The 12,745-nt window shown below is 36.1% G+C and overlaps 1 protein-coding gene across 1 annotated transcript; it reads right to left on the reverse strand.

The window, feature by feature from the left end:
• Window positions 1–65: 65 nt before the first annotated feature.
• Window positions 66–10,770, reverse strand: opn9 (opsin 9). The gene is made up of 9 exons (XM_056234909.1): window positions 10,488–10,770; window positions 9,154–9,277; window positions 5,904–6,054; window positions 4,920–5,059; window positions 3,410–3,548; window positions 3,113–3,227; window positions 2,855–2,935; window positions 1,308–1,839; window positions 66–736 (listed from the first exon to the last, which is right to left on the reverse strand). Exons 2-9 carry the CDS (start codon window positions 9,272–9,274, stop codon window positions 465–467), a joined length of 1,551 nt encoding a protein of 516 aa, XP_056090884.1. The 5' UTR covers window positions 9,275–9,277; window positions 10,488–10,770; the 3' UTR covers window positions 66–464.
• Between the last annotated feature and the right edge of the window lie 1,975 nt (window positions 10,771–12,745).

Raw genomic sequence — 12,745 nt, forward strand, 5'->3', positions numbered from 1 at the left:
AGCCATTGTACTTCGTTGGGTCTTACAGGGCTTCTGATTTATTTATTTTTTATTTGCAAATTACAAAATAAACATCAAAGTCTTTTCATTGTTGTACATTTTATTTACATTTCACATTTATTCAGAAATAGTATTTTGCAATACTTTGGACTGGATAGTGCTCTCTAACGAGCCTATATAAAAACTTAAATACCATATGTAAATTCATAAAATATTTGGTTTCACAAAAGATTAATAAATAAATAAATACATTGGATTCAATAATAAACAAAGGACCAAATACATATGAAAATTACTAGAGCTTCATGTGTCAAAGAACCAATGTGAAACTGAATGAGTGCATTAGTTTGTAAAATTGTTATCAAAAAACCCACTATATTTTAACTAAACATATACTTTGAGCTGACTAATTGCATTAAGAACTGTTTACGTCTTAGATATAAGCAGGCATCACTCCTTGCCCATCAACAAGCTGCTAGAGGTGGATTCTCTAAATCATTGTTCATCTCTCCTTCCACCTGCGTCCCTCTCTCTCTTTCTAAGTTGGCCTGCGTATCTAAGTTTGTAGTGTCCAAGGATGCCCACCCGACTGACGCATTGTCCTGACAGGACCCTCTCTTCCCTCTACTCTTGTGAGAGGAATCTTTTTTCACACGCTCCCCAGATGGCTGCCTTGTAGGTGTGCTTCTTCTTCTCCAGCTGTGAATATAAGAGAGGGTGATGCTTCCACGATGACCTGCATGTGTGGAAAATACAGAAATAGAAACAGAAATGTGAGAAAAATACAGAATAGAAACGGACAGACAGAAAGACAGATAGACAGACAGACAGACAGACAGACAGACAGACAGACAGACAGACAGACAGACAGACAGACAGACAGACAGACAGACAGACAGACAGACAGACAGACAGATAGATAGATAGATAGATAGATAGATAGATAGATAGATAGATAGATAGATAGATAGATAGATAGATAGATAGATAGATAGATAGATAGATAGATAGATAGATAGATAGATAGATAGATAGATAGATAGATAGATAGATAGATAGATAGATAGATAGATAGATAGATAGATAGATAGAATTCAATAGAAAGATCTAATAGTAATGTAATCATTTAGCTCCTGACCTTCAGAATCATAGATAGATAGATAGATAGATAGATAGATAGATAGATAGATAGATAGATAGATAGATAGATAGATAGATAGATAGATAGATAGATAGATAGATAGATAGATAGATAGATAGAATTCAATAGAAAGATCTAATAGTAATGTAATCATTTAGCTCCTGACCTTCAGAATCACTTCCATCTGTGCTCCTTCCTCTCCTTCTCTCTCCATCTTTTCCTCTCAAGCACAGGAGATCATAGACGGCCTCCCTGAAGTCGCGGTTCATGATCTGGTAGATGAAGGGGTTTATCATGCAGTGGGATTTGGCAAACATAGCAGGGATGAGCGTGACCTCTGGCTTCAGGATGGACACAAGATGTGGCCGGTGTTCCTCCATTCCTCCATGTGCAGAATCCACAGTTGAACTGGATCCATGATGCCCTACTGAATGGGAATGATCTGAAGTCATGTTCCTCCAGGTACCAAAAGCATCTCCGAAGTGTTCTGAAGAGGTCCAGTTCATGAGGAAGGGAAACCCAAAGACGTCAGAGATCCCTCCGCCATGGCCGACGGCTGTTCCTGATATTCCTCCCGGGACAGCCGTTCCTCCGGCTTCCGCGAGGTGCTCTTCTCTGGCAGTCAAAGCCGAGTACAGTGAAACAATCGCATAGGGAGTCCAGGCGATCAGAAATGAGGAACACACCACTGCTGCTATCTGCAACGGAAAGTTTCAGAAACTGTATACAAGGAAATGAGAAATTGTATGTGAATCATGAAAAAGAGACATTTGAATAGAAATGGGGAGGTAAAAGCAGGGCCAGAATTGGGGGAGACATCCATTGTACCAGACCTGTGATAAATAAGGTCCCCTATGAAATCAGCAGGGCTATTTATAGTTTTTTTATTTATTTTTTTACTTTTAGATAGCATTTTTTATTTAGTTTGGTTTTTGTCCCTTTTATGTAATTATTTATCTTTTAGTGTTTTAAGGCCATCAAAGTTGTGCTAACTGGTATCATTTAAAAAAAATTGTGTAAAAATTCTCAGTTTAGTTTACTGTTATTGTTATTCAGACGATCACAACTTCTAATTTCCTACCAACTTTAAAGCAAGCAGGCAGTCAAGGTATACCAAAAACTAAAATTAATTTGTAGCCATTCACATTTTTTCATTTATTTAATTTAGTTCCATTTGATTTACAGTAATTTGTTTTTATTTTATTGTATTTTATTGTATTTTATTGTATTTTATTTTATTTTATTGTATTGTATTGTATTGTATTGTATTGTATTTTATTTTATTGTATTTTATTGTATTTTATTGTATTTTATTTTATTTTATTTTATTTTATTTTATTTTATTTTATTTTATTTTATTTTATTTTATTTTATTTTATTTTATTTGTGAACAATAACAACCAATACGCTTTCATGTCATTTCATAACTATTAGGCCCCTATACGTTTTGGCGAATTGGTGGGGAATTCATATGAATCCGTACAATATAATTCGTACATTTTTGTACGACCTGCTTACACACCACTTAGGGTTAGGTTTAGGGGTGGACCTTCATAATTACTTTTTTTCCTCAAAAATGTATGTTTTCGTTCAAATCAAATAGTGCGGATTCTTAAAAAAATCGCCCTCTCGTTAAATAGTAACGTTAAATAGTTATGTCTAAGAAGAGGGTCCTTTCCAAAGGTATTCTGGGTGATCAGTTAGAGCTTGTACCTTTGTCAGCCGAAGATCTTTGCTGTTGTGAGTGACATTTGATGAAGGGATTGAAGCCAACATGCGGCCAGACCGATACACCTGAAATCACACAACACTGTAGCAACACTTCAATTCACCTTAATGGTTCTTCAGTAAACATTGGCAGTTAACTGTCAAATAAACATGACTTTTTTTTATCAGAATGAGGTAAAATTATCTTAGCTTCAAGTGTTTTAGAATCCATAGTAATACTGATAATCTCTCTGTTTATCTCACCCTGATGAGGATAGCAAGGTATGAAGCGATTATAGTGAGGGTGGGAACTCCGAAGCAGAGCGACAGGATCAGGAAAATATAGACTCTATCATTGAGTGAAGACTTCATCCTCCACCTGAGGCCACAGGAAGCAATGCATGAACACATCAACACACATGTTCTGGTTTGTGGGTAAAATAACTTTCAGCTGTGAATGTCTTTTGAAAGCCCTTGAGAATGCATTCTGAAAACACCAACAAATCACTGGGGAATAGGTTAGCAACCCCTTTACAGTTACTAATGGCTATGGTTCATTACCAGTTTATGGTGCAGCTGGTTCCAAACGGTTCCGGGCCATAACTACCAAACCCAAATGCCGGAAGTGAGGCCCAGAACAATGTATAGACCCACACCAGAGCGACAGACTGAGAGGCATGCCTTCTTTCAATCCACTGACCTGAGACAAAGGAAAATGTGCATTAGTAAACATCTAAAAGCTTGCTTCATTGGTCTATAGTTGCTGCAAAGGACTAAAATGTATTATTGTATCGATTGTCACAGCCTGATGATACTGTTAGCTGAAAGAAAGATGCGCAGTCCATCAGAAAAAGAAATCTATGTTTTGCACTGAATATATATATACCTAAATGACAACTAGAATCTTTTTGGTGATTTTGTGTAATGACATACTATACTTTTATAGGGAGGCAAATTGTAATTATGGCAAATAAATCTCTTCAATAACAAATCAGCTTAAGTGATCTCATTCTCTCAGTGTTTGCTGTTCTCTCTCTGTCTGAGAAAAAAATAAGTGCTGTTGAATTATTTTTTGGGAAACATTTTGGGAATTTTTTTTGTTTTTTTAGATATCCAGATTTTTTTTTTATTATTATTTTTTTTATTATTATTATTTTTTTTTATATATATTTTTTTTTATATATTTTATTCATTAAAGTAGCTAGTTGAAAATGTACTTGACTTAACAGCTGATCAAAATAGTTCAGTACAAATTAAAATAATTTGATAATTACAATGTAGATTCCACTTTGACTTAGTGGCATTGTGCTTATGTAATATTGTTCTTACAGACTTTATAAGTAACCTATTAATATCATACAAACTATTCAGTAATATTAAGGCAATTATACTAATACTTTGATGTGTGCTCTTATTTGAGGTTACGACGAGAATACTTTTTGTGCGCAAAAAACAAACAAAAATAACGACTTTATTCAACTATTCATTTCCTTCTCTGTACGGCCGTGATATTTCACGTAGTGAAACTACGCAAAGCTTCTAGGTTGTACGTCACACATCACACACGTGACCAGCGTCGGCCAATAGTGAGCCTAAGTGTGACGTGCAACCTAGAAGCTTTGTGCAATATCACTACGTGAAATATCACGGCCCACAGAGAAGGAAATGAATAGTTGAATAAAGTCGTTATTGTTTTTTTGTGCACAAAAAGTATTCTCGTCGCTTGATAAACTTAAGGTTGAGCCACTGTAGTCACTCGGACTATTTTAACGATGTCTTTCATAACTTTTGGGCCGGCCAGTTTCGATCCCTTAAGAAGCCTATGGAGGAGTGATCCAGCTCTCAGATTTAATCAAAAATATCTTAATTTTTGTTCCAAAGATGAACGAAGGTCTTACGGGGTTGGAACAACATGAGGGTGAGTAATTACTGACAGAATTTTCATTTTTGGGTGAACTATCCCTTTAATTGCATGTCTCAGTAATGTTCAAGAATTCAAATCATAATGTACAAAACTGATGTACAAATCTAAACAAAATGACACTTCGAACGATAAAAAAGTGAGAATTACCATATCGAAAGCTACAGATTTTGAAGCAGCGGTCGAGGGAGATAAGGCAGGTGGTGATGAGAGACCCAATACCAAAAACAAAGCCCTGAATCCCATACCACATACATCCCGTTTCCCCGAAAATCCATGCATGGGACAGACTAAGAGAGACAAACAGAAAAAAAAAAAAAACATTTTAGAGCTCTAACAAAATCCTGAGCACAGCAAATCCAAAAATATCCATAAGAACTCTATTTAATATGCTCACATTCTGCAGTTTATTTTCTCTAAGACTACACTTTAAAAGTTTTTTTTTATAAACTGAGGTTGTATGTTTATACAAGTCCACAAGCCAAAAGTCCATGATGATTTTTTTTCCACACAACTGTATTTTCTCTTCTTTTTTTCACAGAAGTATTTCTATATCTTCCTCCGCCTGACCGCATGTTTTGGTGGTTTGTGGGAGGAACAAAATACTTTCAGCAACATAAAAGTGAACCCCTTTTGACCCCTTGAGAATCCACTCCAAATTCCATCAAAAGTGTTAGGATTTTTTGTTTTCTTTTCCCTCAAAAATCTATTCCTGTCATTCAGAGAAGTATAAAGACGAATTAAATAAAGCAATAATGAAAAATAAAGCACATCTAAAGTGTTTTGCCCTGACCGAATGTCCCTGTTAAATCCTCTCTAAAGTCAAATCAGATCAATATTATTCCTTGCATAGATGTTCTAAATTATGTAATAGCATCATCAATGGCTTATATTCGGACTGTCAATCTTCTCTCTTAGCAAAATACTTTGGCCTTGACTGACACTCACACACTCCGCGGGATAATAACAAGAGCGAGTGATGCATTGCGATGTCGTAGACTAATACAGGCTTTAGTAAAGAGAGCTTTTATATGCTGCTTGTAATGTACACCATTGCCATGCCAAGCAAAGTAGTGAAACCCTTCAAAATACATGTCAACCTATGTAAACTTGCAGTCAGTGCAGTGGTGGTACCTTGAGATGACGAGACACGGCGCCCCCAGCAGGCTGTAGCCGAAATCACAAACTGCCAGATTGATTGTCATCAGCTCGTGTACCCTGAGCTTCTTTCTCCTCTGACCGTAAACCACCAAAACCAGCCCATTCCCAACCACCGACACCACACCTGGGACAGAAATGTAGATCTTAGTGTCGACCGTCATCTTACACAGACCAAAAGTTCAGTTATATTTAAGGTAATAATAAAAGCCAGAAATAAATTAAATAGATCATTTTAATATTAAAAATATAGGTCTATATTTGGTTTTAATGGGACAATATGTGTAATTTTACAGTAAGGTTTTTAAAAGTAATATATATATATATATATATATATATATATATATATACACTCACCTAAAGGATTATTAGGAACACCATACTAATACTGTGTTTGACCCCCTTTCGCCTTCAGAACTGCTTTAATTCTACGTGGCATTGATTCAACAAGGTGCTGAAAGCATTCTTTAGAAATGTTGGCCCATATTGATAGGATAGCATCTTGCAGTTGATGGAGATTTGTGGGATGCACATCCAGGGCACGAAGCTCCCGTTCCACCACATCCCAAAGATGCTCTATTGGGTTGAGATCTGGTGAATGTAGGGGCCATTTTAATACAGTGAACTCATTGTCATGTTCAAGAAAACAATTTGAAATAATTCGAGCTTTGTGACATGGTGCATTATCCTGCTGGAAGTAGCCATCAGAGGATGGGTACATGGTGGCCATAAAGGGATGGACATGGTCAGAAACAATGCTCAGGTAGGCCGTGACATTTACACGATGCCCAATTGGCACTAAGGGGCCTAAAGTGTGCCAAGAAAACATCCCCCACACCATTACACCACCACCACCAGCCTGCACAGTGGTAACAAGGCATGATGGATCCATGTTCTCATTCTGTTTACGCCAAATTCTGACTCTACCATCTGAATGTCTCAACAGAAATCAAGACTCATCAGACCAGGCAACATTTTTCCAGTCTTCAACTGTCCAATTTTGGTGAGCTCTTGCAAATTGTAGCCTCTTTTTCCTATTTGTAGTGGAGATGAGTGGTACCCAGTGGGGTCTTCAGCTGTTGTAGCCCATCCGCCTCAAGGTTGTGCGTGTTGTGGCTTCACAAATGCTTTGCTGCATACCTCGGTTGTAACGAGTGGTTATTTCAGTCAAAGTTGCTCTTCTATCAGCTTGAATCAGTCGGCCCATTCTCCTCTGACCTCTAGCATCAACAAGGCATTTTCGCCCACAGGACTGCCGCATACTGGATGTTTTTCCCTTTTCACACCATTCTTTGTAAACCCTAGAAATGGTTGTGCGTGAAAATCCCAGTAACTGAGCAGATTGTGAAATACTCAGACCGGCCCGTCTGGCACCAACAACCATGCCACGCTCAAAATTGCTTAAATCACCTTTCTTTCCCATTCTGACATTCAGTTTGGAGTTCAGGAGATTGTCTTGACCAGGACCACACCCCTAAATGCATTGAAGCAACTGCCATGTGATTGGTTGATTAGATAATTGCATTAAATAGAAATTGAACAGGTGTTCCTAATAATCCTTTAGGTGAGTATATATATATATATATATATAGGCCTATATGGGTCATTGACAAATAAAGCTTTACATTTTAAAAAATGTACAAAACTGATGTAATGCATATTTTTGAGTCATGAACAATGTGTTTAAACATGCAAGTCTCAGTTGTTAAATAACATTTCAAAGTGTTTAAATTCATTTTTTGACTGTTTTTATGCCGTACAACCAGTTGTATGTATATATAGGCCACTTGTACCACCTGACATGGAAAGTGTACCAACTTACCCATACTGGAAATGAGCAGTTTTTACCAGTATTTGAGAGAGATCTCCAAACCTTTTCACTTCACTTCGCTTCTGGATGATGCATTATCATGTTACTGATATTTAAGACTATACAAATTGCTGGACAATTAACTTTTTTTGCAGGGAGCTAAAATGTTGATTTGATGTTATCAATATTATCTTATTACTGTGAGATTATTTTCCCATACAAGCACACCAATTCATATGATCCTTCCAAACCCACAGCCATTGTAAGACAAACATAACTGTGTTAGATCTGCTGCATGTAAACCCCTCTGGTTGCACTGCAGTTTTTAAATGGCTGTGTCATTGCAGTTGTATTTGCTTTGCAAATCAGTGTATTGATTGTAGAGGGTGTCTTTACATTGCATAGGTTCTGACTGCAGATCAGTCGTAGTGACCAAACACTAACATAAAACACTTGCTTTACAAAAACCTATAAACAAAACATGATATATGTCAAGTGATACCATTTATTGATGTACCTCTTAAAGTCCCCCTTTTATGCTTTTTCGAATATTACCTTTCATCTAGTGTGTTATATATGTTTGTGAATGTAAAGGTCAGCAAAGTTCAAAAGATCAAAGTGCACGACATATGTAGTTATTATCTCCCAAAAGAAAGAACCGATTCTGAAATGAGTCTTCAGTAATTCCAGACTCACTTCCTGCACAAACCTACGTAAGTTTGTAACGAATTTGCATAATGCCAGCCTATGGTCTTCAATCAACGTCTACTTTGCCCCGCTTCAAACACTGTAGTTGTAGCTAAGGCCTGAAAGAGTTTGGTTTGTGTTGTCAGTCAATCCACTGAGGAAGACTCCGGGGCTGAAATTCAGATATGGTAATGGTTGTTTCGTTTCTGACACTGTAAGTGGTAGACCAATCACAACAGAATGGGCCATCTGACCAATCAGAGCAAAGAAGGTTCTCAGAAAAGAGGAGTTTAGAAAGACTGAATCCTTGATTTAGACGCTGTGAGAAAAGAGGTATTGCAATTTATAATGAGAAAATAATAGTGTTTTTTTTACCTTATGCATGTAAAGCGATTATAGGAGACCTCCAAAACAAAATTAAAACCTTTAAAAAAGCAAAATGGGGCACTTTAATGAATTTTATAGTATAAATAGGTTTTAATATACAGTTCATGTGTCCAATATTACTGTTGCGTTGAATACAAGAGTCTACTAAATGGGGGCATAAATTGTTATGCTGATAATAATCTGTGATGAAAAAAAATTAGAAGAGAATGGACAGTAGATGCATTTTTAATAGTGGTCTTGCTAAATTTGCTCAACCCTGCTATGCTAAACAATAATAATTTGAAAGATATCTTCAAAAATACTAATGAAGCATTAATAATGACATAGAAACAGATTACTGACCCGTGATGATGAGGAAGATGGCTATGCTGAGGTCAGCGGATGAAGAGAGTTGTGAGCGGAAGACATGAGGAACGGAGGACGGGACAGACCCCATCCATGAGCCATTCACTCTCTTAGACATGAACTAACAGAGACAGAGAAAGACATAATGAGACAGTGCTGCTTTGATGAAATCTGGGAAAAATACAGTCGCATATTCAAACATAAGTATTAAAGCTCATGTTCTCAACATTAAACCGTAAGACCAAAATGATTTTGTGTAAAAGCAATAGTATTCAAAATGAATACTGTGTTTTGCTTTCAATTAATTTAAATAGTTCAAAAGTCATTTGACAATTATTATCGAAGCATCAATCCTCTGTTGTATCAAGTATGAATGCACTTTACAGAAATGTGACTTTTGAAGCATGTTATCAAATTATTAGAAAAACGGTAACACTTTACAATAAGGTCTCATTCGTTAACATTAGTTAATGCATTAACTAACAAGAACTAACAACCAGCAATACATTTGTTACAGTATTTATTGATCTTTGTTAATATTAGGTAATAAAAATAAAGTCGCTCATTGTTTGTTCATGTTAGTTCACAGTGTAAATGTGCTTACTGAAAATTACTACATGGCATTTAGTAGCACTTTACAGTAATGTTTTATATCACTGCAAAATAGGTTATGACATTGTTACATTGTAACCAGTTACATTGCTTTAACTCTTCAAAACAAGTTTTTTAAGTTCAGTTTAAGTTCAGTTTAATGTAATTTGAGTTGAAATTACTTCCAAATTGATTGTACTTAAAAAAAAGTAACTTTTTTAGAGTGTATTAACTTTAATATTAAACATCATAAACTAACATGAACTAACAAGGAACAATATTTTTTTTAAATATAAAAATGTTGTTATATATTTTGAAACATTTTATTATATTTATTATTTATAAATATACATTTGTTCACTTGGAGGTCATATTATACATCTTTAAATTTTAAAAAATGTCATTAAAATTAGAAATTAATATTAACAGATAAATAAATGCTGTAAACATATTGTTCATTGTTATGTTAACTATTGCAATAAATAGTGTTGATGTGCTATAGCTTGTATAGCGCTACCAAAAACATTCTCACTTAGAAAATAATCGCGGAGGAAAATAGGGAGAACATATTATGAACAAGGAAACAAAACAGTAAAACAGGACAAAATATAACAAATTTGTTCAAAAGAGATGTGTTATTTCACTGAAGCTTGCTGTGTCCAACATAATTCAGCTTTAAAGTGTCAAATAAGCTATGGTCACTAACATCTGAGCAAACAAGGTGAACGTTTTTTACTCACCTTTCTCTTTGTAAGTCCACTTGTGTTTATCCCTCAGTCTTTTTCAGTCTGCCACTCTCAGTTAATCTCAAAGTGAAATGCTCACTTTTCAGTCTTAAGCCTCTTTTGTTCCTGTTGCTCTCTGTTTATACGGGAAGAGCGAATCAATTTTGCTGTGGTCAATCTGCCAGAGGACCATCAGGATTCAACAGAAACCCTCCCATCCTTTTGAAAACCCTGCACCTCCCTCTTCATGCGCACCTCTACCTTTCTCTCACTCCTCATTCGCACTCCTTAGCACTTTAACTCTGTGATTACAGGAAGCCACAGACGGAACATGCTAGACAACGGGAGCCGTAAATGTTTTAGTGAGATGAAAGAACATCATGGCAGACACTGCACTTGTTTATGCTATAAGATTAATAGCAGTGACATAATCTGTGTATGTGGGTGGATGAGAGAGAGAGAGAGAGAGAGGTCGGGGTGATTGCATATGAAAGAGTAAATGTGCAAGTATAACAGCCATCTGAACTATAAGCAACTAAAGTCTCTTAATCCTCTGCCCGCATTCTTATCAACAGAATTGGACAGCGTTAAAGTGCATTCACACACACACACACACACACACACACACACACACACATAAATGCAAAAGGATGAGCTGCACCATAAATCCCACAATCCTAGAATGTCTCAAGGCTAAATCATGAGTCATATGCAGCTACATCTGAAACATTAATTCTGTGATAAGATGATTGTTTGGACGTAGAATTGTAAACAACTATTTTAAATTGCTTTATTTTAGGAAACGTCAACTCTAATATGATGTATAATAATGTTATGCACTGTTGACTGATAAAGTCTAAAGTTTTTTCCCCCCCTAAAGCACCATGCTCATCATTGGTAAATCTGTGCCATGCTAATGCAATGTATTAATGTTGAAACGTCTATTGGTCTTGTTCTGACTCCCACATCAATAACATTGATAGACATATTTCATAAAGGCCCATCAGGTGAAATAATGGCATGTCTATGTCAGTGTGCATTATTCATGGGAAACTACCCCGGTGCACAAATGGACAGAGTATTGAACTAATAGACTGTGTGAGGGAGAAAAAGAGAATGCAACAGAGTGCTTAGATGGGTGCACGAGAGCAGGGAAACTGTATTTAAATAAAACAGTAAGAGGTTAGAATATTTTAAAATAATTAACCATCAAATCAGGTCTAATAAAACTTAAATGCATATTCTCATGATTTGTGATGTCATGTTAAAAATGACTAGTGATCGAGGCCCTTTCACTCTTAAAATTGGGGTTAACAGTGAAAGTTTATCCTTTTCATGTTCTACATGCATAACCTTCTATGTTGTAATATGCCTAACTTATTTTTTTTTTATTCAGTGGCGGAAACAAGCTTCCACAAAAAAAAACTAATCGGCATGTGAAATTCTCGGAAATTGTAGAAAGCACATGAATTTTTATTCAGGCAAGGGTTGCTCAGTTTTCGATAGACCCTTTTCACATTTTTCAGTGGAATTCTTAGAAGCAGAAGTCATAGTTTGGTAAATTTCTGTAGTGGTGAACAAACTAAAACGAATAATTTTTGAAAGAAATTCCATGATAGTGTTTCTATAACTTTCCCCCCAAAAATTGAGAAATTAAGTCAAATTGTATTTGAAACACTAAGTACATTTACACGACAACGATGTACTAAACACGGAAAAGTTCTCTTTGTACAAACTGCTGTCAAAACAAGCCTGGGTCAGTTCACACGGATCTGTGAAAAACGACAAAAAAGTGTATGTGCCAAACTGGCCTGGCACGATGTCACTTTGTAAAGAAACACTACGAGTCTATAGACTGAACACTTAATACGCATGTGCATGAAGTCAGTTTTCACAGAATCACGCTTTTGTAGTTTACGCAGTGACAAAACAGTATAGTTTTCAAAAGTTCACATTTTCAGGCCCCCAAAATGCCGTTGTGGAAATGAACGACCGAACTGCATTAAAAGTTGAGTTTTTAGTTGCGGTGTAATGTAAACGCACCCTAAGGCGGCAGTGTTAACCAATTTATAGGGGCCGTTTACACAAGTTTACTAAAAACAGAAAAAGTTAAGCGTTTTGGCCATTCATTCACATGACAACTGTTTTTGAGGGCCTGAAAACTATTTTGAAAACTGGTTTTAAAGTGCAAGTCTTTAAAAAATACCATTAAGGCCCATATTTCAAGTGAGATCGAAGAACGAACTGATTGTGTAAAGTACCCTTAAAGCCAA

The sequence above is a fragment of the Rhinichthys klamathensis genome, unplaced genomic scaffold, assembly GCF_029890125.1.
Source record: "Rhinichthys klamathensis goyatoka isolate OS25496 unplaced genomic scaffold, OSU_Roscu_1.1 h1tg000407l_1, whole genome shotgun sequence".
Taxonomy (NCBI): domain Eukaryota; kingdom Metazoa; phylum Chordata; class Actinopteri; order Cypriniformes; family Leuciscidae; genus Rhinichthys; species Rhinichthys klamathensis.